The following is a 25,406-nucleotide window of genomic DNA, read 5'->3' as shown; positions in this document are numbered from 1 at the left end:
AGTGGAAGGGTATTGTACCTATTTTCATTTTTAACACGTTTCATGTCCAGTCCTTCATATCGAAATGATTTATTATTCCCTTATGTGGAAATACTCTAATAAAAAAACAGTTAAAACAAAACATGATTATGTCCGTCCGTTATAGCCACAGCTATTTCATTCAAAACAATGAGAGAACTGTAAAGATGAATTTAAACACAGATATAGGAACTTGTTTGATATAATAGAGGAAAACAAAATTTTAAATTATTTACCTAAATATTTTTATAATGTTTCTGTATGTAGAGGATAGATAGTAGTTCTCTATGCTAAATAGTCAATCAAGTATCTAACTTCTTGTCTATAATAATTATTATTAGGTAATTAAAACATTATTTTAATTATTTAGAATCATTTAATTCCAATAACTTAACTTACTACAATGGGCAAATACAAGTATTTTCCAAAACTTAATAATTAACTTGAGTCTTTGGTAAACTTTTAATTAATTTGCGACTATTTTTATATTTTTAACTTTAAGTGCCATCTAGCGGTGGCTCGAAGAACTGAGTGGTTCAATGTAGTACATGTACATCTGAAACTTGTCATAATTCCGTAACAGCTTCACCATTCAAGTTCATAACTTCGACTGCATGCTCGGACGGTGGCCTCCAACATGGAATTTCTGCATATAACGGTTCTGACGTGGTATTATCTATCATGTCCATCTTCGCTTCACATTTTAATGACTCGATCGTGTAGTCCGCGACTGACAGCGGTCGGTGTCGAAGCAGTTCTTCGTCACACTTCATAGATGGCGACACTGAACACCGAGTGGGCATCGTTCCGAATTCGTGAATTCTATGATTTCGATTCGGTAAATGATCGTAGTGGCATTCCAAAATACCTGAAAATCAAGTTTTTAATAAATAATCGTATAATTATCCTTTAAGAAGTCACTTTTGTATTTAAAATGAAATTTACCTCTAAAATTCTCCAACATAATTGGTGATATTGCTTGTACAACCACAGGTCTCATAAATTGTTTCAAATTCCTATCCAAAGTTGATATTGGTTGATAGTGACAGTTGTCGGAGGATGGCGGCTCTAAAAATTTAAAAAAATAATTAAAAAGTTAAAAAAAGTTTTCGTGGCCCATGAGGGGATCGAACCCGCGACCTTCGCGTTATTAGCACGACGCTCTAACCAACTGAGCTAATGGGCCGATGCACTGTGGCCTAAAATAACTAATCGGTATCAATATAATAATTAAATCATCTCTTTTTCGAAGCATTCTTATTTGTGCGCACAGTTAGTGCAAGTAGTCAAAGTTCCAATGCTGAAAGTTCGGTTTTTGATGCATCAAAAACATTTTGTGCTCGGCTATTTAAGATCGTGTTCGTGCATTAAGAACCAAAATCATTGTATTGTGTTAGGTACTTAATAAATACTATAATTTAAATATGATATAAAAGGAAAAGGTGACTGACTGGTTGACTGATTGACGACTGACTAACTGATTTATCAACGCACAGCTATAATTACTAAATGGATTGAACTGAAATTTGACAATTAGTTATTACTAGCTGACGCCTGCGACTTCGTCCGCGTGGATTTAGATTTTTCAAAATCCCGTGGGAACTCTTTGATTTTTCGTGATAAAAAGTAGCCTATGTGCTAATCCAGAATATTATCTATCTCCATGCTAAATTTCAGCCAAATCCGTCCAGTTTTTGCGTGAAGGAGTAACAAACATTCACACACACACACACACATACACACAAAATTTCGCTTTTATAATATTAGTGTGATGACGTAAAATATCTGCTAAGAAAGAATTTTTGATAATTCTACCCGTAAAGGGGTAATGGGTTTGAAAACTCGCGTAGTATATGAACAAATACGATCTTTGTAAAGTCATAATCAAGCACAAAATGTTTCATTTTGATCTTCTAAACAATTGCAATTTTTTTTGAAGAAATTTAAATGTGATTGAATTGCATTTTATTTCCCATATTCCTAGCATTTCTTACCCAAAAAAAAAGGAACTTGGACGGAATTCATGTGATAGTGATTTTTTATTATTTTAAAGTTACAAGTGTAAATTAAAAATTTATAACACCCCCGACAAGTGAAGGTTGCAGTAACTAGAAAAGAGCTGATAACTTTCAAACGGCTGAACCGATTTTCTTGGATGATAGCTAAGAACACTCTCGATCAAGCCACCTTTCAAACAAAAAAAAACTAAATTAAAATCGGTTCATTCGTTTAGGCGCTACGATGCCACAGACAGATACACAGATACACACGTCAAACTTATAACACCCCTCTTTTTGGGTCGGGGGTTAAAAATAGAATGAAATTTATATAATTACCTGGCAACGGAGTGTGAAAAATGCTTCTCACATATGGTGGTGGATCCTTATTATCAATCATAACTTGCATCCGAATATCGTTCACTTTCCTTACATCTTCATATCTAGGCCTCTTACATCTTTCTATCATAACTATGACCACAGCGACTGTGATGATAGCCATCATCACACCCCCAGCGATACTTATCACGGATATCAAATCTACTGACGTATGGTCTCTTTCTTTATCATTCATCACTGCGGTGATATGTTCAGGTTCTGTCAAAATATGAAACGTTTCATCCTCTATCGGTTCCTGGGTTGTTACTGGGTTATTGGTAGTAGTTTTTGTTATATTCCATTTGGTAGTAACCTTTTTTGTATTGTTAGTAGCTACATATTTAATATTTCCTTTTGTTTTAGTAACTTCTACTTTTACAGACCCGTTGGAATTAACAACTTTTTTAACAGTTGTAGTATGATTAACTTCTACTTTTGGCTTTGGGTCATTTATATTAGTATGTAATCTTTTATCAGTTGTAATCATCGCTTCATCTTTAACGAATACTCTTTTATCAATAACAGATGCTGTTGTTACTTCGTTTGAACTTTTATAGGTATATTTGTTAGTTGGAGGCTTGATTGTTAGGAAAGTAGAAGAATTCAGTTTCTCGTTTGCATTCAACGTGCTTGACATGCTGTTAGTCGTACTTGTGGCCATAGTTGTATTTAATGTTGGTAAAGTTGAGTTCAATGTTGCCGTAGATAAATTTAAAGTTGCCATAGTTGTGCTGTGCTTTTCAGACGTAAACTTAGTTGTGTTCAAGAAAACATTCTTAGTCGATGCTGTGACTTTTGAAGTTGCATTGCTCTTTGGAAAACGAGTCGAAGCTTTTGAAGAGCTATTTTTTGTACTGGCAGTAGATAGTAATTTTATAGTAAATGGTATAGCTGTAGATACTTGGGAAGTCATAGATTTCGTGAAACTCTGGTCTGTTTTATTATATTTCGTTGTATGATTAAATTTATGAGACAAATATGATGCAGTGGTCAAAGATATCTTCTTGAAAGTAGCGTGGGATACTGAAGTTGGTATAATCGATACTATAATTGTCTTCGGCGTTGTGTTTTCCGATGTAGGTTCATTTTTATGAGTAGCGCTTTTAAATTTCGCATGTGTTTCGTGATTTTTGACTTTAGTTTCTATGTGAATTGGCACACCTTTTTGAGTAGGTTTAATCCATATCTCTTTAGGTTTAAACTTGAGTGTCGTAAAATGATTCTTGATTGTTGTTTCTGTTTTTTTCGTCGTTTCGATCTTCGATGAATCTTCCACGATAGTAGTAAGTACTTTTGAAGTTGTGGTACTAGAAGTTGTTGCTGTAGTGGGTGTGGGAGAAGTTGATGTAGTGGTAGAAGTAGTTGATGGGGTAGTAGTAGTTGTTGTAAGAGTAGTTGGATTATCAGTAGTGGTAGTTGGGGGTGAGCTCAATGGGGCCATGGAAGATTTAATAGATATTGGATTTAACATAGTCGATGTTTCATGCTCATTTGAGAAATTACTTAACGTATTTGACGTACCTTCTTCGGGAGTTTCTGTCCTATTGTAGATGAAGTTAGTAACCGTCACTTTAGGTACTAAATCAGTAGTTTTTGATTCAAAAAATTCAGTTGTGAAAGGTGTACTTGTTGCATTGGAATATATAAAAAACGAGGTAGATTGGGTTAGTTGCGTCGATTTGATTAACGGAGTAGTCATAGTAGTCGGAGTAGTTTCAGTCTTACTAGTTGATGTAAGTGTCACTTTAGTTGATTTTACTGTCGTCGTGGTTGAAGGAGTCGATGTAGTCGAAGTATCTGTATGAGTGACTCTAGGGGTAGAAAGTTCTGTAATTCTAGTCGTTGGGGCAGTTGATTTAGTGGTGGGAAGAGTTTTGATTGTTGATTTGGTGGTAGTTAGTAATTCTTCCATCAAAGCGGGTGCAACTTGTACTGTTGACATGCTGATTTGACAACTGAAAAGTACAATAAAATATTAAAGTAAGTAGGTATTAATTATTAATGAAAAAAGTCAAAGTTTATTATTCCGATTACGTCTCAATATTCAACAATGGATCTCGTTTGTTGCTTTGAGTTGTATTAATGAAATACTCGTAAGTTTAAGTAGTAATTTTATTATTACTTTCGGGTACTTCTAATGAAATAGGTACTTTAATTATTTATTATTTTACAATTTCTTTGGAGAAATCCCGTATTGAACAAATAAATCACAATACTTAAAATAATTTTAAAGATATACATTAGATACATGGAAAAAAAGTTTCTGAAAGAGTTTTTAGAAATTTCCACCGAGTGAAGCTAGCTAGTCACTAGTCAGGTAGTCAACTAGTTGATAAATAAAAGAGGGGTAACCCACCTCTCACCTTGCCATCCTTCTTCACAGTCGCACTCCCCAGTGGAGGGTACACAGAAGCCGTTCAGGCACTCGGGGCACTCGTTCACGCAATTTGGACCCCACTTGTCTGGGGGGCAATCTGAAAATTAAAGTCAAAGTCATGTAATGAAATTGGGTACTATTGTACACGTTTTGATGGTCAAACAATGATGTAGTGGTGATAATTAATTATGTTAACTTAAAACTAAAGCTACGAGGGTTCCAAACGCGCCCAAGTCTAAGAAGAGTCCACAGCAAACTCATTATGAAACAAAATCCCTCCGCTGAGTTAATTTGTTTGGGTTCTACCTCAGAAACTACGGCTGGGATTTATTTGGTAGAGTCACAGACGTAACTTAGCGTAAGAGACAGTGCATTAATAGTACATTGTGATGCGAGGGCAGTAAGCTTGTAATAACCTAAACGCCTGTGCATCATACGACGTTTTTCAATACAGTTGTGAAAACACAGGTAAATAAACTAGAGTTTAAAAACCGGCCAAGTGCGAGTCAGACTCGCGCACTGAGGGTTCCGTACTCGGGTATTTTTTCCAACATTTTGCACGATAAATCAAAAACATAAATAAAAATCTGTTTTAGAATGTACACGTAAAGCCCTTTCATATGATACCCCACTTGGTATAGTTATCTTACTTTGAAAATTAAAAAACATTTTTTTTTTTTTAATGATGTAACCACATATTCGGGGGTTTCAAATTAATTCCTGTACTTGTACTATAAGACCTACCTACCTGCCAAATTTCATGATTTTAGGTCAACGGGAAGTACCCTATAGGTTTCTTGACAGAGAGACAGACAGACAGACAACAAAGTGATCCTATAAGGGTTCCGTTTTTTCTATGAGGTACGGAACTCTAAAAAACAAAAGATCATGTTGTGCCGATTTCCGCCTTATTCAAAGTATCGGTTATTCACCGAAGTATGTCCTACGGAATATAAAGATACAAGCAGCTTTGCGCCAATGTGAAGTGGAATGGGTCGATTCATTACAGATTGAATGGTAATACGATAATGTGACAAATTACCTTCATTGCATCCGTGACCCATTTTCCCACTGGGGCAAATGGGCACGCAGGAGACATCCTTCATTTTGTACCCAGGACAGCAGACAGCCACTTCTGCTGTGCGCTCCTCAGTCTAAAAACATTTAAACTATTTAAAAAAACCGGCCAAGTGCGAGTCAGAGGGTCGCACCGAGGGTTCCGTACTCGGTTATTTTGCCGACATTTTGCACGATAAATCAAAAACTATCCATACTAATATTATAAATGCGAAACTGTGTCTGTCTGTCTGTCTTCTGTCTGTCTGCTACGTTTTCACGGTCCAACCGCTGAACCGCTGAAATCTGTACCAAATTTCATTAAAATAATGAAATTTGGTACAGATTTGGGATACATCCCGGGGAAGGACATAGGCTACTTTTTATCCCGGAAAATCAAAGAGTTCCTACGGGATTTAAAAAAATCGTAATTCACGCGGGCGCAGCCGCGGGCATCCCCTAGTTATGCATAAAAATAAATAAAAATTTGATTTTGAATATACAGGTAAAGCCCTTTCATACAATACCCCACTTGGTATAGTTATCTTACGTCTAAAAAAATATAAAAAAAAAAGATTCCGACGAATTGAGAACCTCCTCCTTTTTTGGAAGTCGGTTAAAAATTGAAACACATTTAATTTTTTTTAATGATAACAAATTCACGGTTTTCGGATTTATTCCTGTACTTGTGCTATAAGACCTACCTGCCAAATTTCATGATTCTAGGTCAACAGGAATTACCCTATAGGTTTTCTTGACAGACACGACGGACAGACAACAAAGTGATCCTATAAGGGTTTCGTTTTTCCTTTTGAGGTACGGAACCCTAAAAATAAAAAAGAGAGCCAAGTTCCGTGAAAAACAATTTTTTTACGAGCTGGAATATGATTTTGTTACCTCTAGTCTAGTGAGGTCCCTCATCTCAGTGTTCCATCTGGAGCACCTCGGGGGCATGGCGAAGCACCACTCGTACGTTCTGACGGACATCGGAGCACGGTACTTCACACGTTTCGTTATGTTGTATCTGTGTAGGAAAGACTCTCTTTTATACCTCCTTTATTAGTTTTAATGCGGTTGGCTGTAGTGTCATATAATTTCGTATCTTTATTTCCTTTTGGGAGAGGTCTGAGACGCAAGCGGTGTGCCATGTTTCATACAGTTCCATACATTACAACGCAATGGTACGCGCTACGTCTACGCTTACGCAGCCGATACTCATTTTTGACGTGACAACGTCTTATAGTTCGATAGAGCCGGCTGCACGCACGAAAAAACATGACTCATGCGGCGTTACCTCGCTCTGAGGCGTTCCTTGTAAGGCTTGAAGTGCAAGCGAGAGCGCGGAACGAGCGACAAAGAAGCACAATCGGCCTTTGTTGTCACGTTCAACTATCGTCAGTAAACCGACTTTACAGACAACCAATTTTTTAATTTTAAAAAGTACCTAGACTTACTTTTGTTGCACCATGCACACGTTGGGCCCGCTCAGCGTCACCACCTCGTTCACCATCACCACCATCAGCACTGCACACCATAGTGTCTCCGGACTTGGCCATTGCACCACCATTGTCACTAAGTTTGTTTTTCATCCATTCCGAAAAGTTTTATCTCTTTTTGCTTATCATATTTTATGTTTTTATGTTCTACCGCATGCGTAATTTTTTTTTACACTGAAGGTAAAAGAAAATATCACTTAAGTTTTTAACATACATATAGGATTGTAATTTGTAACAGTTTTTCTTAAGCCCTTGTAGTTCTCAAACTACCTATTAATTTTGCCAAAGTCTTGTCCAGCAGCACCTACCTAGTAGTCACAGATTAATTTAAATTTTGTTTGGAAGCATAGATTTATACATTTTTGAGGCTGTTGAGGTTTTTGGATATCAAAAGGAGGCCCAAAAAAACCAAGCCATTCGAATTAGTGCTAAAAAGTGCATACGTGTTGTGTTTTGTTACAAAAACAGCTAACTCTGTACGTATTCGAATTAACTAAGGACAGCTATTGGACGGCAAATTAGATCAGAAATCACTACCCATATTACAAATGCGAAATGTGTTTGTTTGTTGGTTTGTCCTTCAATCACGTCGCAACGGGGCAACGGAATGGGTATAGTTTAAGACCTGGAGTGACATAGGCTGCTTTTCGTCCCGGAAAATCAAATAGTTCCTATGGGATGTTTAGAAACCTAAATCCACGCGGACGAAGTCGCGGGCATCAGCCAGTTAGTGATAAGTAAAAGTTTAAGTTAAAATAATAACTTATTAATGGGATTAAAGCTGCCATTGCTACTGATTCTGAGCACAACCAAATTTTACCGTATTCGCATCCTTATCTTAACTAATGGAATTTGAGAAAGACAACAGAATCGGCACCAATTTATAATAATGCTTTATGGTAGAAAAAAACTTTTAACTTATGTTATTTTTTAGGGGTTATCAATTCAGGAAGTACGAAGGTCATATCACTAATATTGACAAATTATCTCTAGTTATAAGCTCTTGGTCCCCTCGGTAACCGTCGAGAGGTCAACAACTCGGAAACAGGGACGAGGGGACGTTAATTGTCGACGGGAGATAGCTTAGCTTGCATAATAATATAAGGCACAGTTATGTGCGTTATGTTTTCTTAGGCTCCGTTCAGATAAACTGGCTGATGGAGTGAAGCAAGAAAGTGTGTTTTTAGGGTTCCGTTCATTTGGTTGTCTGTCTGTCTGTCTGTCTGTCTGTCCGTCCGTCCGTCCGTCCGTCCGTCCGTCGTGTCTGTCAAGGAAATCTATAGGGTCCCGTTGACCTAGATTTAGAAAATTTGGCAGACAGGTAGGTCTTATAGCACAAGTAAAGGATTAAATCTGAAAACCATGAATTTGTGGTTAAATAGTTTTTGATTTATCGTGCAAAATGTTGGAAAAAATACCCGAGTACGGAACCCTCAGTGCGCGAGTCTGACTCGCACTTGGCCGGTTTTTTCACACAGACAGACCGAGGCTTTCATACATGGTCTTGATTATACAAGGCGTAATCAGAACAGTAGTAAAAAGCGTTATTATTATACTACTTGAACACAATCCAATGCCAATAAAATCGTTTGCCTTATTTTGTAGTTTTAATGATATGATATGATATTTTCAAACCCGCATTGTATAGCGTGCAAAACTCAGGTCAATGCCCCACCTATGACGCGGCATTAACTTCGAGTGGACTATTTACGGGACGTTCGTTGACCTCTAGCGTCAGTCAGATGTTTTATTTGCAATATATTGTGAACTTTTAAAAAATACAGGATTTTTTTTAGTTTTCTTAAGGTATCTTATTAGTAATTATCAGTATTATCACCTGTCTTCGTTTTGCTAGTATTCTGGTTGCACCCTGTAGAATACTTTTTATTCCTGAAGATCAATAAGTTCCCACCCGATTTTTTAAACCGAAAACCCGATTCCAAACGGACAAAGTTTCAAGAATCGACTAGTCCATAAATTTGCAATAACTGATAAAGTTTTATGATGTAAGTGGGAAAGTTATCGCGTTTCCTACTGATAACAGTTCCACAGATGTTTACAGTGAGTTTATTGTCATTTTAACTGCCTACGGTTAAACTTTAAGCGAAATTAGCGATAAGAGGGCTCTCTCCGTCACTCGTTTCCACTCGTTTCATACAATCGTAGTTCCAATTTCATTTGAATATTAAGCAACCAAAGTCCATGAAATTTCGCAGACATATTCTAGAAACTAATATCTATGTCTGTGGTTTTCCAGATTTCTGTTAAAATATTCGGTTTCAAAGTTACGCGGTTTTAAAATTTTCATACAAATCTTGGAGCCCCTGTAATTTTAAAACTACATATTTTTAGAAAAATCTAAAACACTACAGACACAGATATTAGTTTCTAGAATATGTCTGCAAAATTTCATGGACTTTGGTTGCTTAATATTCAAATGAAATTGGAACTACGATTGTATGAAACGAGTGGAAACGAGTGACGGAGAGAGCCCTGTTAATCTAAATTCTAAAAGGAAAAGCCGACTGACTGACTGATTGACATATCTATCAACGCACAGCTCAAACTACTAGACCGATCGGACTGGAATTTGGCATGCAGATAGCTATTATGACGTAGACATCCGCTAAAGCAGAATTTTTGAAAATTCAACCCCCAATAGGGCGTTGAAATATGTTTAGTCCACGCGGACGAAGTCGCGTGAATAAGCTAGTGTATCATATCATCATGATCAACACATAGCCGTTCTACTATCTATTGAGCTGGGTCTTCTACCTCACACACCTTTGAAAACATTATGGAGAACCCTCAGACAGGTGTCCTCAGGAAGTTTTTTTTTCAAATATGTTTTTGGGGCCTCCTTCGCACAGTGTCTTATTAGTGGAAGGTCCCGGGTTCGATTCCCGACAGGGGATTGGAATTTTATAATTTCTAAATTTCTGGTCTGGTCTGGTGGGAGGCTTCGGCCGTGGCTAGTTACCTACCACCCCACCGTCAAAGCCGTACCGCCAAGCGATTTAGCGTTCCGGTACGATGGCGTGTAGAAACCAAACGATGGGTTTAACGAAAACTGCCATACCCCTTCCAGGTTAGCCCGCTTCCATCTTAGACTGCATCATCACTTACCACCAGGTGAGATTGCAGTCAAGGGCTAACGCACATAACTCCGAAAAGTTAGAGGCCCGGAATCGAATCCCCAACCTCCGGATATTTCAACCAATAGGCTCAAATATACTCATAGAAGCTGAGAATGTATCAATTTCGCATGCACCATCAATTGGGTGGCAGGATACGATCTGTTATCATTGTTATCAAAGGAGGCGACGACCTCTTTCCGATCGTTGTGCTAACCAAACTAGACTTGACGGCCATCAATATCTATCCATCCATATTTAATATTATAAATAATATTATGAATGCGAAAGTGTGTCTGTCTGTTTGTCTATCTGCTAGCTTTTCACGGCCCAACAGTTTAACCAATTTTAATGTAATTTGCTTTTTTTGAAATTTATTTTTCATAATGCACAATTCAATCCCGGGACGGACATAGGCAACTTTTCATCCCGGAAAATCAAAGGGTTCCCGAGGGATTTAATAAAAATCGAAATCCACGCAAACGAAGTCGCAGGCGTCTGCTAGTGTTATTGTAACTCTCTTTTTCCAGTCGGTCCCTCATATCTGAAGGTCGTGATCCCTCCCTGGCGATCAAATCATACATATCCATAGGATTCCCGTATTTAGTTTACACGATTGCCCACACTAAAAATCGGTCAAGTGCAAGTTGGATGCTCACACACGGAGGGTTCCGTGCCATCGTACAAGAAATTACCCTTTTAATTTTTCTAAATTTTCAAGGTGGCCATTTTGAAATTTTTAACCATTTTCATCTTGTTAGCAGGAGGTAAGGAGGCCGATTTCCTTTCCTGTTTAGGAAAGGGTTTAGGGATTGATTTAGCCCTTTTTTGGGGGTCCCAGATTTGATAGGTAGCTGGAATAATTTAGGAAATGTCAATTTTAAGTGTCCATTTATCGGTTAAGTGTGTGAACTGAGGAGCAATTTTTCACATTTACACCCAGTTGTCCCCTTCATAAGGGGTTAATAAAAGTCGACAGATAGCTAGTTTCAATTCAGTTTATAGTCAATTCAATCTGACGGACGGAAGAAAGCAGTTTGGCTCCCCATTAGGTGGCATTAGGCTTAGTTAGTGTAACTGTTGTCTGACAAAACATAGGCGCATTCGCTCAAGCGTTGATTGATATTGATACAATTGATAAAAGGGTTTGTGTTGGCTCTTACTTTTCATACTCCTTGCATGATAAATTCACATAATGACTTACATTTACATGTTCTAATTTTTTAGGGTTCCGTAGCCCAAGGTTTAGGGTCCCGTAGCCAAATGGTAAAAACGGAGCCAGTTTGATGTCACTCTGCTGTCTGTCCGTCTGTCTGTCCGCATGTCACAGATTTCTAGCTCGTAGACTAAATGAGTTACAAACCTGAAATTTTGGTATTTGTTGTAGAATATTGAAATAAAATTCCAATAATTTTCATTTTTCAGGGGCCTCCCATACATGATGAAGAAGGAGCCCAACATTTTTTTCGCCTAACATGTGGGGTATCATTGTTTTGAGCTTATTAAGTAGAGTAAGAAAATATTTTTGTTTTTTTTTTAAATCTTAAAAAATAAGGAAAAGGTGTAACGGGGGCTATCACAAAAACTAAACTAGTTAGAAATATGAAATTTCGGTATATTATGTACCATAATATTGTATTTAAATAACAAATACTAAACAGCGATTTATAAAATAGTTTGTAAGCTGTGACAAAAAGAAACGAACATTTTTCTTTCACGGTTTATTTATTGTAATGTTCTAGTACTTAATAGAAATTAATCACACTAATATTATAAAGGCGAAAGTTTGTATGTGTGTGTGTGTGTGTGTGTGTGTATGTTTGTTACTCCTTCACGCAAAAACTACTAGACGGATTTGGCTGAAATTGAGAATGGAGATAGATAATATCCTGGATTAGCACATAGGCTATTTTTTATCCCGGAAAATCAAAGAGTTCCCGCGGGATTTCAAAATACCTAAATCCACGCAGGCGAAGTCGCGGGCATCGGCTAGTATTTCATACACCCGAAATATGATGTTCATGATTATGTACGAAACCCTAAAAGAGCGAGGCCCGACTCGCACTTGACTGGCTTTTTTATGATCACACTATCTAGATCTGACGATGTCTCCATTGTATATATGTAATATAAGTTCAAGGAAGAGTAGAGGGTACCAGAGCTTGTGGCACATCGCCCATAAGATGAAGGACCAAGTGAGGATTGCGATGGAAGTCCCTTTACAATAACAAGCAACAAGGAACAACAAGTGCAACAAGGAAGGCAGCCAGCCATCAGAGAGATGTTCCATCAGATAAAACGTTTTATTATAAGTACTAGGATAGCATAAAGATGAGAATGGTTTATCGTTTAACTTTTTTACCAGCTGTTCGGTTCAAGTGGCCGTCAACGAAATATTAATTGGCTTAACGACCCATGCATGTCTCATATTGGAGTTAATGTGTTTTATTTTCTCACAGAGCAGCTTACGAAAGAGCTTTGTTGATTTTAACTAGTTTTTGTCTTCATAGGAAAATATCGTGAGGAAACCATTTTCCTTCAAGTTGCCTGAGAGTTCTCAATAATAATCTCAAAGGTGTGTGAAGTCTGCCAAAGGGCCCCCGTGGTAGACTATGGCCAAACTCTTCTCTGAGTGGATACCCGTCCTCAGTAGTGAGCCGGTGATTGGTTGATGATGATGACTTCATGACGTCATAATCCTATGATACGGGTAACGCTATCTCATTTGTTAAAATCGAATGATTATTTTGAGAGTTATGGGAGGACAGATGAATAAGCATACAAACAAATAAAAGACACACACAAAAACTACAAAATATTGAGTAAGTATATCCAAAAAATTTACCTATTTGTCTTTAAAAAAATATTGTACGAAACTTCACACACATAAAGATTTGAAAAGGTGTATTCAGTGAAATAAATAGGTAGACAACATTGTTTAACAAACTTCTGAAAGGTGTTTTGAAAAGGAGAGCACTACAGCTGGGTGTGGATTTTTCACATTCTAAAGGAATATGAAAACATAGCCCGTAGTTACAGGCTGCATCTAGGGTTGCTAATTTTTTGCAGAGTTCGTCACGTAGGATTTACGATTTTTATACGTCTATCACACTTATCTCAAAAAGTATTTCATGGATTTCAATTTTTTACCAGTACAAAATAGTCTACGTGCCATATTACGGGAACTTGAGCGAATGATTTTTTTAACAATATTGTTGTTTGAAATAGGAGCACAATGTTGTTTCAGTTAATTTCACAGGTTTGTCAAAATCTTGAATTTAAGTTTTTGAGTCGGCTTGTATGGATGATTTTATTGGAACTTTTTAAACACGAAATTCTCTTCGTAGAAGACGAGCAGTTGAGTAGTAAGCAAAAGCGTGTGCGTATTCTTTTGATTTTAGAGAGCAGAAGGTACTATTTGAATTCACCATCATCAATATGGCATGATATATCAACGCCTTTAAGCATATTATAGAGAATTCTCAGGCATGCAGGTTTGCTCACGATGTTTTCCTTCACCATAAGAGCAAAACAAACGTTTAAACTCCCAAAAGTTAGAGGTGCGTGCCCGGGATTGAACCCCTAACCTTTCGAATAGGAGGCGGACGTTTTAAACAGTAGGTTATTATGGCTTTTGTATATCATAAAATTATTTAATTTATTGCAATAGAGTGTGTTGTTCAAAAAAGTGAATATGGTAACCCTACTGCATCCCTGCAGTATGCTCGCATTGAAAGGGACTAGAGCGTAACGTTTTATCTCCGCCAGAGTTTAAATGCACTCCTCGAAATTCCTTTGGGGATTTTTTGTTCGTTCTAGTTTTTTGACGTGTGCCGGTATAAACGCCTTTGCTTATACCTGAATGGAAGAATTTTTTTGAACTACTTGGCGCTTTCATAAGGTTTTTTAAGTCTAGATAAATAGGCCTTTTAGTAAGTGTTTTAGTTAGCTATGTGTTTCCATTTTCTGGTTATTCAGGTCCTTACTGTACTGCCTAATAAAAAAATCAATGACTATCATGAGTATTGTTTTTTTAGTGTCTATGTAATGAGTCGCAGTGTAGAGCGACCGCCCGCTGGACCGATGACCTGAAGAAGGTGGCGGGGAGCGGGTGGATGAGGAAAAGGCCGTGTGTGGTGGCGCGCTCTTGGAAAGGCCTATGTCCAACAGTGGACGCATACAGGTTGATGGAATGGAATGGAAAAGTGTCTGACGTTCGTTTAAATTATTGTATTATTATATTATGTATTGACAACCCTGACATAAATAATACGTCTGCGGGCGCATTAATCTATGAATTAATTCGAACATCCTGCCAATCAAGGGAATATTTTGTGTGGCTCCATTCTAGCAAGTAAAAAGGAAGTCGATGTCTATATTTATTATATTTATGGTTGAATATTATGCTATTTATGTAATATTATTAAGTAACGTTTTATTACATGCTATTTATTATTGCGTAAGAATAATGAATGTTTCCTTGATTTTATTAAATTTTAATTCATAATTTTATAAAATAATCTATATTTTTCGAAACTTTTAAATAATCAGTTTTTATTAGTTACCTATGCGTCTACGTTACATCACCTCGGGTTTTTAACCCCCGACCCAAAAAGAGGGGTGTTATAAGTTTGACTTGTGTATCTGTGTATCTGTCTGTGGCATCGTAGCTCCTAAACTAATGAACCGATATGAATTTAGTTTTTTTTTGTTTGAAAGGTGGCTTGATCGAGAGTGTTCTTAGCTATAATCCAAGAAATCGGTTCAGCCGTTTGAAAGTTATCAGCTCTTTTCTAGTTACTGTAACCTTCACTTGTCGGGGGTGTTATAAATTTTTAATTTACACTTGTTTTATAATCCAAATTGTTAACTTGATTTTGGACGTAAAAAAAACTTGAAGTTTTTTTTTCAAGTTTTTTTTTGTGAAACCAGAACAACACACTTTTTTGAAAAATTATTACTTGCACGTCAAATAACGACTGTTTCGACTCAAAAGTACTTTCCAAAAAAAATCAAAAGTATCTATCAAAGGCGAGCAAAAATCTTAGGGAAGTACCTACATCCCGTGACGTGAAACTCAAAAAAATCGACAAGTGCTTATAACAAAGCCACAAGCGACTCCTTGAAGATTAAAAGTAGTTTTGAATATGATCTATTATAATTTCTTTGAAAAATAAGCTCATTAGTTTTGATAAACGTTAAAATATTTCTAAAAACCTACCACCAAACTAACACAAGTAATGTTTTTGGAATTTCAAAACACTGCACAAACAAAAAACACTAATTTTGTATTGTTCGTCACAAAAAGTACTAGGCGAGCAGAAAGCTTAGGAGCGCGTCACGTGTGCATCCCGAAATGCGGCCGGGACTCGACTGGAAGAGATAACAAGTGTGTGTAGAAAAAAATGGGAGTGTTGCTCTGTCCTTTTATTGCTTTCTTGGAAATAGGGAGCTTAGAATAAAAAGGTTTGTTTATAAATAAAATAGTATCTCTACGTGCTTCGGATTGGGTTATCGGAGTTATAAAAAAAATTTATGTAAATCGGGATAAACCGTTCATAAATGTTTATAAACCGAATTAAAGCTTTATGGAGCAGCGGTGTACCATCCATTTTTAACCGACTTCAAAAAGGAGTAGGTTCTCAATTCGTCGATTTTTTTTCTTTTTAATGTATGCTCCCCGATTACTTGAAGACGCCTGAACCGATTTGGGATTTTTTTGATTGAAAGGGTATACTTTGCCCATCACTTTTTTTCTGGGACCACCTGTCCTATATTTTGGTAAAGATCTGATGTATATCTTCGGAGATGGAGAAAAGAACTTCTCAATGTATAAGAGAAAATTGCTCGCGATCAGTGTACTAGAGTAGTAAACAGTAGGTTTAAACTGAGCATAGCATATACTAATACAGTGTGGCCACAAAAAATTGTAAAATAAAAAAAAAACAAAAAAAAAATCTAGCCGAATTCACCTTTATGTATCTTATCCATTACAATTTAAGAGTTTACTCTCTATCTGTCAGTTACATCGTTTGCACGGATAACCTGTGAACCGATTTTGATGAAATTTGCCATGGAGATAGATTCAGTTTGGACAGGTGGAATTATAACACACTATTTTAGCAAACCTAATTATTTGTGTAAGATGCCGCGTAAAACTGATTTTGTCTAGAGACTTTATAAAATGTGTCATTTTAATAATAATCCACTTTTTATTATTGTTACAAATATAGGCATGATGAAAAAAATTGGTAGACGTAAAAATGGGGGTATGAAGAAAATTTACGTCATTTGCTAGTGTTTTGTTTCTAGAGTCTAGATAAGGTTTGAGTTGAGCTAGCTTGATACATATTATACCCTATCCATGGAAAGTAGTTAGTAAAGCAAACGCTTTCTCTTTTACGCTATCCCATACGAATGACAGGGACAAAAATCTCAGCGGATGTTAACGTGATGAAGGATACTTAGCCACATTGCTTGCGTTAATCATTTCGAGACACCAACCAATCGCAAACATGTCTTCAAAAAACATTCGAAATTCAATTCGAAAATAGTTTCGTTTGTGATGGGTTGGTGACTCAAAATGGTTAGCGCCTATTGAGATTTTTGTCTCCATTATATATATGGGATTAGGTAACAGAGAGAGCGTTATACAAATTCTTTCCGTGGATAGAGTATAGTGTCTCCTTTTATAATGCTCGATGTAATTTAAGAAGTCTTCACACTCCTGCTCATATTACCCTCTTATAATAAAAAGGCATAACTGGATAGCGTCATGAATTTCATTTGCTAATATCACACAATATCCTACCCTCTCACCCCTAACATAATACCTAGTGCAATACAAACACTCATATTGGATCCCAGTAGCGCCGACACCGCGTCGCCTCATTTATTGAATTGCACCCTTCCCACTGGCATCAACAAAAATACCTTCCGTACGAACATATACTTTATAGACAAACATTTAAAGATCAAATTTCTTTCGCGTAATTTTTACTTGCGTAGGCGTGTTAATCTCTATAGAGATTCTGTTTTCCTAATACAATTCCTCCTGTTATGTTTACGTAATATTTTCCATAAATAAACAAAAAAAAAACTACTCGTTTGTCATTAAAAGCAGTCGAAATTTTGTATTTTGTAGCCGTTTTCAGAAATAACTTGACTTTTAGGCTTTTTTTAATAGATTTTAGCTTTTTTTGAAAAGTTCATACTGCTGTTTCGCTGTATTTTCAGAGTTACTTACCTAATTATTATAAAAACTGTTAAAAACCTTTGTGAAATAATACAGGGTTCTTTTGAAATTTTCTCTTGGATACAATATCATACAACTTCCAAAAGATTTCTTTTTAACCCCCGACCCAAAAAGAGGGGTGTTATAAGTTGACGTGTGTATCTGTGTATCTGTTTGTGGCATTGTAGCTCCTAAACTAATGAACCGATTTTAATTTAGTTTTTTTTGAAAGGTGGCTTAATCGAGAGTCTTCTTAGCTATAATCCAAAAAAATCAGTTCAGCCGTTTGAAAGTTATCAGCTCTTTTCTGGTTACTGTAACCTTCACTTGTCGGGGGTGTTATAAATTTTTAATTTACACTTGTTTAAGTTTAGCTCAATATACTTGTACTATAACTTAAGTTTTAATTATAGGATGATATGCTGTAACTTGTATCCAAAGTTGTAACTAAACGATGATACATTGTACCAATATTGCATTCATTATAATTCTCAGAAATTAAGCGAACCCCATGCGGGTACCGATTGAGTTACTGTAATCTACATCCATTATAAGTAGGGCTGCCACCAACCAAAAATTAGATAACTCAAAAAACCCATTCTTGAAGCAGGTAAATAGAAAAAGAAACAAAATATCTATTATTTTAAGTGCTTTATTTATATCACAAATGGAATGGATAATGTAACATTTTGCTCACTTGAAATAATATAAACGGTAATAACTAATTATTATTTATTACTAATTATTATGTGTTTAATACGCTTATTTTATTAAATTATTTACAAAACGTCTTATTTTTACTTAACAAATTTTCATGATTGATCATTTAAGTACATAATAAAAACTACAAAACCACATTTTAACAAAAATAAATCATAAAATAATGTTCTTTTAAACATATACTTATATCTAAAAAATATTGAAAATGACACAGAAAATTGTTATAGAACAAGTGCATAGTATAGAAGATTTTTATCCTTACATTTAAATAACTAAAGAAAATGAGAGCACTACTGTTTAAAAAATAGTGAAGTACACTCTTGAGCAGTGGCGTGCAGCTCCTAGAGGTATAAAAGTACTGCCTACCCTAGTTGTAATAAATCACCACTTATTTTCCATTATGATCTCCCAGAAAATAAGTTCATACCTTAATGCTTACACTGGCTTTTTGGCACGCCATTGCTGATGAGATAATTGTAAGTACATTCAAAGTGTAACCAGAACGCTCGCAAACACGAAGATAGATAAGATATTACATAGATATAATATAATTCAAGTAAATAATATAAGTAATTGAATTAAAAAAAAAACGCAAAAAAATTACAAAATCTGTATTTTTAAAAAGTTTACAATACATATTATTGCAAATAAAACATCTGACTGACGCTAAAGGTCAAAGAAGATTATAAGCATTATAAGAGATTCAAATCTATGAGGTCTGATGGTGCAAATCGGCTGCAGTGTGCAACCGCCCTTATTATGATATTAAAAGTATCACGTGTGCTATGGCCCTAAGAAATTTTTACAATAAAAACTAATCACAATATTAAAAAAATTAAAGTTTGTGTGTATGTATGCATGTTTGTTACACTTTCACGCAAAAACAACTGGACGGATTTGGCTGAAATTTAGAACGCAGATACATTATGCTCTGGATTAACACATACCTTTTTATCTCGGAAAATTAAAGAGTTCTTACATGATTTTTAATAAAACCTATACCGGAAGTCGCGGGCTTCAGCTAGTCAAAGATAACCTGTGATCATATTTAGTTTATTTGTGCTCTACACTTTCTCGTGATTACAAGATAGTGATGATCACCGCCAGCGCAGTGCCGAAGCGGTGGCCACAGCGGAAGTTATCAGCAGTATGACAAACGTTGTGACATCGAAGTGTGTGCTGGCCGCGTTGTAGAACCCACCGTAGACTTGGAGACCTGCTGTTTCGATGCTGCAACAAGAAGAAATATTATCGTATTAAATCCCTTAGGGGACGTGTGGCCTAGGCTGTGATAGTTCATATCACGCAATTGGGTCTTGGACTGTAGTAATAAAATGATGTTTCGTATATTATACGTGATATTATAGTAACTGATTTTGTAAAGCGGTAAAGTACAAGTGTAAATTAAAAATTTATAACACCCTTGACAAGTGAAGGTTACAGTAACTAGAAAAGAGCTGCTAACTTTCAAACGGCTGAACCGATTTTCTTGGATTATAGCTAAGAACACTCTCGATCAAGCCACCTTTCAAACAAAAAAAACTAAATTAAAATCAGTTCATTAGTTTAGGAGCTACGATGCCACAGACAGATACACAGATACACACGTCAAACTTATAACACCCCTCTTTTTGGGTCGGGAGTTAATAAGTATATCCGGCTGAGTTTGATGTGGTCTCTTCTTTTGATGTCTCTTCTCAGACTTGGGCGCGTTTGGAGCCTTCGTAGCTTTAGTTTTAAGTTAACGTAATTAATTATCACCACTACATCATTGTCTGACAATCAGAAAGTGTACAATAGTACCCAATTTGAATAAATGACTTAGACTTTGACTTAGTGGTAGTTAGTCCAATACCCTATTTATGTGGGGTTACGATCCTCATCAATGAGGAATACGAAGAAGAGATTTAGAATAGCCTTTCCGACCCAGAAGAACCAGCAAGAAACACAACGGTTGCTCTTTTGATAGGTTTGATATACAATATGTAAAATGCATGTATAAAATTAATTGCAGTCCCGCGCATTGCTAGAGCGAAATGCAGGTCAAATCTACGCTCTGTTATCATGTACATAATCATCGATTCTGTAGTTTGGTTTTTTAAAAGCATACCTACTTTTAATAGATTTTTTAAACTTGTGTAAAGGCAAGTGTAATAAAATTTATTGCGGAATTTTGTTATACAAAAGATTATACTCATTACTATGTGAATTCTTTACTCTTTCTTACCTGAATTTACAGTAATCTCCGTCATAGCTCCATCCCAGATACTCCCCAGTTCTAAGGTTCTCACTTCGAAGCCACTCCTCCAGCGGCCTGAAGTACTCCCTCATGGCATCCCCGTTCAGCCTGGTCTCGCCGATCGACTCCTGCAGGACTTGGCTCCAGGGTACTGAGGAACCACGCTCCATGAGACGCCTGGAATGGAAACGGATTCTATTATAACAGATATTACTAGATATAGAGATATTATTGATAACAGACGTGATGGGTTAGTGGTAAAGGCATTCAGTTGTATTGAAACAGGCGTTAGTTTGCAAAAGTATATAGGCGAAGACTCTCCTTTGTTGGCGAAACATCAAAGTCTCGATCACCGCCGTAAGGTCGCCGGCTTATCGGTGTTTTATAGGATATATTTCGGAGAGTGTGCACAGGAACTTTTCGATCTTGTCCCCCCTTCACCATTTTACCACCGAACCGCAAGACGTCGGGCGAGTTTCCATCCTTATGTCGTTGACATTCCATCTACACGCACGAAACGTTTTGCGTCTTCATTCCTCATACGCATGGCTAAGGTTTGGAATACTCTTCCGCGATCTGTGTTTCCTACCAATTACAATCCGGGTATCTTTAAAACAAGAGTGAATAGGCACCTTCTAGGTAAACGCGTCCCATCTTAGACCACATCATCACTTTCCATCAGGTGTGATTGTGGTCAAGCGCTTACCTATAGTGAATAAAAAAAAAAAAGTCCATGATATATTAATCGAAAGCTTAATTTGCTATAATCCGCTGAAAACGGCAAATCTGCATGGTACAACATGCAGCATGCACCAACCGCCCTCCCACGGTTGTCCAGCTGAGCTGTCTCTTGGGCTAGCTGTTTTTTAACCCCTGACCCAAAAAGAGGGGTGTTATAAGTTTGACGTGCGTATCTGTATATCTGTGTATCTATCTGTCTGTGGCATCGTAGCTCCTAAAAGAAGGAACCGATTTTAATTTAGTTTTTTTGTTTGAAAGGTGGCTTGATTAAGTGTTCTTAGCTATAATCGAAGAAAAACGGTTCAGCCGTTTGAAAGTTATCAGCTCTTTTCTAGTTTTCTTATAGAGGTTTTTGTGTCGGGGGTTTAAATTTTGAGTTATTGATAGAAGCTGTCTGCTAACTTGTATTTGTTATTCATAATACAGGAGGTAGATACTAGATTAAAATATTTAATACACGAAAATAAACATCGGATTGATTGCACTTACAGGATGTAACGTTCTAGAACAAAGGTTTAAGTGAAATATGATCTAATTGCTTTTGTTTCATGTGTATTGTGTATAACAATAATTAATTATAATACTTCATTGGTTCAGGGAAATCTTAAAGCGGGGATTACATTAATCCCAAAAATAGTCTTAAAATTATTTTGCCACAACAAGTATTACACTTATACATCTTATAAAGGTAAAAGTTTGAGTGTGGGTGTCTGTGTGTGTATAGTGCGTGTGCGTATAGATGTATCAAACACACACACATACAAACACATGCAAACTTACACGCAAATACAACTGGACGGATTTGGCTGTTTGGAATGGAGATAGCTTATCCTGACTTAACACATAGGCTACTTTTTATCCCGGAAAATAAAAAAGTCCCCGCGGCATTCAAAAAACTTATATATACGTGGACGAAGTCACGGGTATAATTATACCCTAATAGTGCATATTTATTTATGCACTAATAGTGCATAAACGACAAAATACTCGCCATATTAGGTGAAAAGTGGGGATTTAATCTTTAATATAAGGGTAAACAGTGCTAAAACGTTCGTTTGATATGACAATTGACACCTAAGTATATAACACATAAGGAACAAGTGTTTTGCTCGGTGCGCGAGCTGCTAAAGCAGCTCGCGTGACGTGGTTGGGTTAACTTTATTATACTAAACCAAATTTATTTATTAAGATACAAAATTCACCGCGAAAACACCATAAAACGACACCCATATCGATTTTTTTCTTAAAAAATGCATGTCCGCCATCTTGGATTTCAAAATAAATGTCATTATCATAATCAGCACCCTACAAAACCCTGAAAACGACATTCACATTATTATTTGTAAAAACGGGGTAGTTGAGGTTAATAAAGTAGGGTGCGTGGGTGCGCGGACCACTAAAGTGGTCCGCGAGCATGCGGGGTTTGTTTCACCGAGTAGACCTTCGGACCCTGATCATCTTTTGCCAAGAAACCACTCTTCCATCTATTATAGCCTCCGAGATAGACACCGACGAAATTTGTACGGCGGCCATCTTGTTTTTTCAAAATTTTCCACTTTTTCTATTAATCGTTTACTACATTCTTCAAAGATTGCGAGTTTCAACGAAATCGGTTGGAAAACAAAAGAGTTGCAAAAATCACGTCGGACGCCATTTTGTTTTTCAGAAATGTCATAATTTTTCCCTACTCGCCTCCCCCACCCGAACACATCTCCTCTACATTATCGTATCATTTTCCGTCTCTTTCTAGGAGAATGAGGCATTCAATATTCGCCATACAAAATGTATGGAAAAAAAAATTCCGCCATTTTGGATTTTTTTTCTATTCATCGAGTAGACCTTCGGATCCTGATCATCTCTTGCCGAAAAACCACACTTCCATCTTTTATACCCTCCGAGCTGGACACCGGCGAAATTTGTATGGCGGCCATCTTTTCTTCGCCATTTTGAATTTTTTTTCAGCTTTTTGGCAATTGGATTACGTCATGAATGACATTTGGTCGAGCACCCCCCACCTATCTTCAATACCTTGAGCGGACCCTTCACCCGTCTCCGACATCCTCGATCATCAGCTATTTCCAAATTTTTCCTCGATTTTTTTTTTGTTTTCTATACGAAACCATCAGTGAAAAAAAAAAATTTCATACAAAATTTTACAGGAGGAGTTTTTGGGGAAAATCTCGTAAATCTCCCCAAATGTGGCAACACTGTGTACATATTTCGATACTGCTGGTTGAGGCACACAATCGATTGATACATGTCGACTTTCCAAAATGTTGCCAACTGCCTCAAAAACGTGATCAAAATTTCGGAAAATTTGAAGAAAATACAAAATGGCCACCAACTCTTTTTGCAGAAGCAAATTAGATAATTTTACAACTTTCCTATTAACTACAGGATATACCGCTCCCGATGACGTTTCAATCTCTCCTCTCGCTCACACCCACGCGAAATGATCGTCCTTGAAAAAAGACAATGTCGAAAATCACTTTTTTTTTGATAAATTCCAGTGTTGCCAGTCTCCGGCGACAAAAATACCCAAATGTCATTTGTACGAGCAAAACACATAATCGCTCATACTCGGATTTTGCGAAAAGTCCGTATTTCGATTTTTTACAATTTCCCGAAAATCTTGAAATTTCCCTAAAAATGGGGATTTTTTTCCCTCCAATCTATACCTCGAGCCTATACGTACAATCGCTTGATAGAAGCCGAATCGCTTCGATGTTGCCAACTTTGAGATATTCGAATTTTAAAATTGCGTTTTTTCGTACCTTGAACTTAACGGCCGCCACGACAGCCGCCATCTTGAATTTTTAAAAACCACTCCCATTCTGTCAAAATACAGGATAATCGTGGGCGAAACCAGAAAAAATAATTATCCTCGATTACCCCGTTTCGGATCTGTGGCGCCGCGGTTCGGGGTCGAAAAATGAAAATTTTGAAAACGCTACGGCTCGGCCGCCATCTTGTTTTTCCAATTTTTTCCACATTTTCTGTTAACCGTTTACTGCATTCTTTAATAATTGCGAGTTTGAACGGAGTCCCTTAAAAAACAACGGAGCTGCAAAAATCACGTCGGCCGCCATCTTGTTTTTCTGAAATGTCATAATTTTTCCCCAGTCGAATCCCGCATCCGAACACATTTTCCCTACATCATTATATCATTTTCCGTCTCTTTCTAGGAGAACAATTATGTCAATGAGTCAGTGAGTGGTAATCGAGCTATATATAGTATAACTAGCTTTTGCTCGGTGCGCGAGCTGCTAAAGCAGCTCGCGTGACGTGGTAATGTTTAGCTTTATTGTATTCAACCGAATCGAGTTATTAAAATACACAATTCACCCCGAAATTCACCATAAAAAGACACCCATATCGATTTTTTTCTTAAAAAAGGCATGTCCGCCATCTTGGATTTCAAAATAAATGTCGTTATCAAAATCAGCCCCTGGAAAACTCTGAAAACGACATCCATATCATTTTTTGTAAAAACGGGGTAGTTGAGGGTAATATAGTAGGGTGCGTGGGTGCGCGGACCACTAAAGTGGTCCGCGAGCATGCAGAGTTTGTTCCATCGAGTAGACTTTCGGACCCTGATCATCTTTTGCCAAGAAACCATTCTTCCATCTTTTATAGCCTCCGAGATAGACACCGACGAAATTCGTACGGCGGCCATCTTGTTTTTCCAAAATTTTCCACTTTTTCTATTAATCGTTTACTACATTCTTCAAAGATTGCAAGTTTCAACGAAATCGGTTGGAAAACAAAAGAGTTGCAAAAATCATATAGGCCGCCATCTTGTTTTTCTGAAATGTCATAATTTTTCCCTACTCATATCGCGCTTCAAAACATATCTCCCCTACATTATCGTATCGTTTTCCGTCTCTTTCTAGGAGAATGAGACATTCAATATTCGCCATACAAAATGTATGAGAAAATAAATTCCGCCATTTTGAATTTTTTTTCAGCTTTTTGGCAATTGAATGATGTCATGAATGACATTTGGTCGAGCACCC

The 25,406-nt window shown here is 36.8% G+C and overlaps 2 protein-coding genes, 1 long non-coding RNA gene and 1 other non-coding gene across 9 annotated transcripts in view; 1 reads left to right on the top strand and 3 right to left on the bottom strand.

Annotated features, from left to right (window-relative positions):
• Positions 1-383: 383 nt before the first annotated feature.
• Positions 384-15,863, bottom strand: LOC123867368 (location of vulva defective 1-like). 6 transcript variants are annotated; one of them, XM_045909367.1, is made up of 9 exons: positions 15,678-15,863; positions 7,281-7,496; positions 6,724-6,850; positions 5,813-5,924; positions 4,750-4,867; positions 4,102-4,348; positions 2,355-4,068; positions 964-1,086; positions 385-886 (listed from the first exon to the last, which is right to left on the bottom strand). In XM_045909367.1, the coding sequence occupies exons 2-9, from the start codon at positions 7,391-7,393 to the stop codon at positions 585-587; spliced, it is 2,856 nt and encodes a 951-aa protein (XP_045765323.1). In that variant the 5' UTR covers positions 7,394-7,496; positions 15,678-15,863; the 3' UTR covers positions 385-584. The 6 variants fall into 6 exon arrangements, with proteins under 6 accessions (XP_045765325.1, XP_045765324.1, XP_045765323.1 ...); XM_045909370.1 differs by having other exon boundaries at positions 388-886; positions 2,355-2,612; positions 3,915-4,348; positions 15,678-15,855; XM_045909365.1 differs by having other exon boundaries at positions 2,355-4,348.
• On the bottom strand, positions 1,131-1,204 carry Trnai-aau. The gene has a single exon. It is a non-coding gene; the product is annotated as a tRNA-Ile (tRNA).
• Positions 7,857-24,270, top strand: LOC123867399. The gene is made up of 3 exons (XR_006796407.1): positions 7,857-8,059; positions 19,252-19,256; positions 24,260-24,270. It is a non-coding gene; the product is annotated as an uncharacterized LOC123867399 (long non-coding RNA).
• LOC123867372 (angiotensin-converting enzyme) overlaps positions 19,374-25,406 on the bottom strand; it is a 335,250-nt gene continuing 329,217 nt past the window's right edge. The window contains exons 11-12 of the mRNA XM_045909375.1: positions 20,638-20,826; positions 19,374-19,640 (exon numbers count right to left, since the gene is read on the bottom strand). Of these exons, the coding sequence (XP_045765331.1) occupies positions 19,508-19,640; positions 20,638-20,826 (322 nt within the window). The 3' untranslated portion in view covers positions 19,374-19,507. The remainder of the gene's footprint in view (positions 19,641-20,637; positions 20,827-25,406) is intronic.

This window comes from Maniola jurtina, chromosome 8 (assembly GCF_905333055.1).
Source record: "Maniola jurtina chromosome 8, ilManJurt1.1, whole genome shotgun sequence".
NCBI classification, from domain to species: Eukaryota; Metazoa; Arthropoda; class Insecta; order Lepidoptera; family Nymphalidae; genus Maniola; species Maniola jurtina.
Note: the sequence above shows the minus strand (reverse complement) of the source record. Positions and strands in the feature narration are given on the sequence as shown.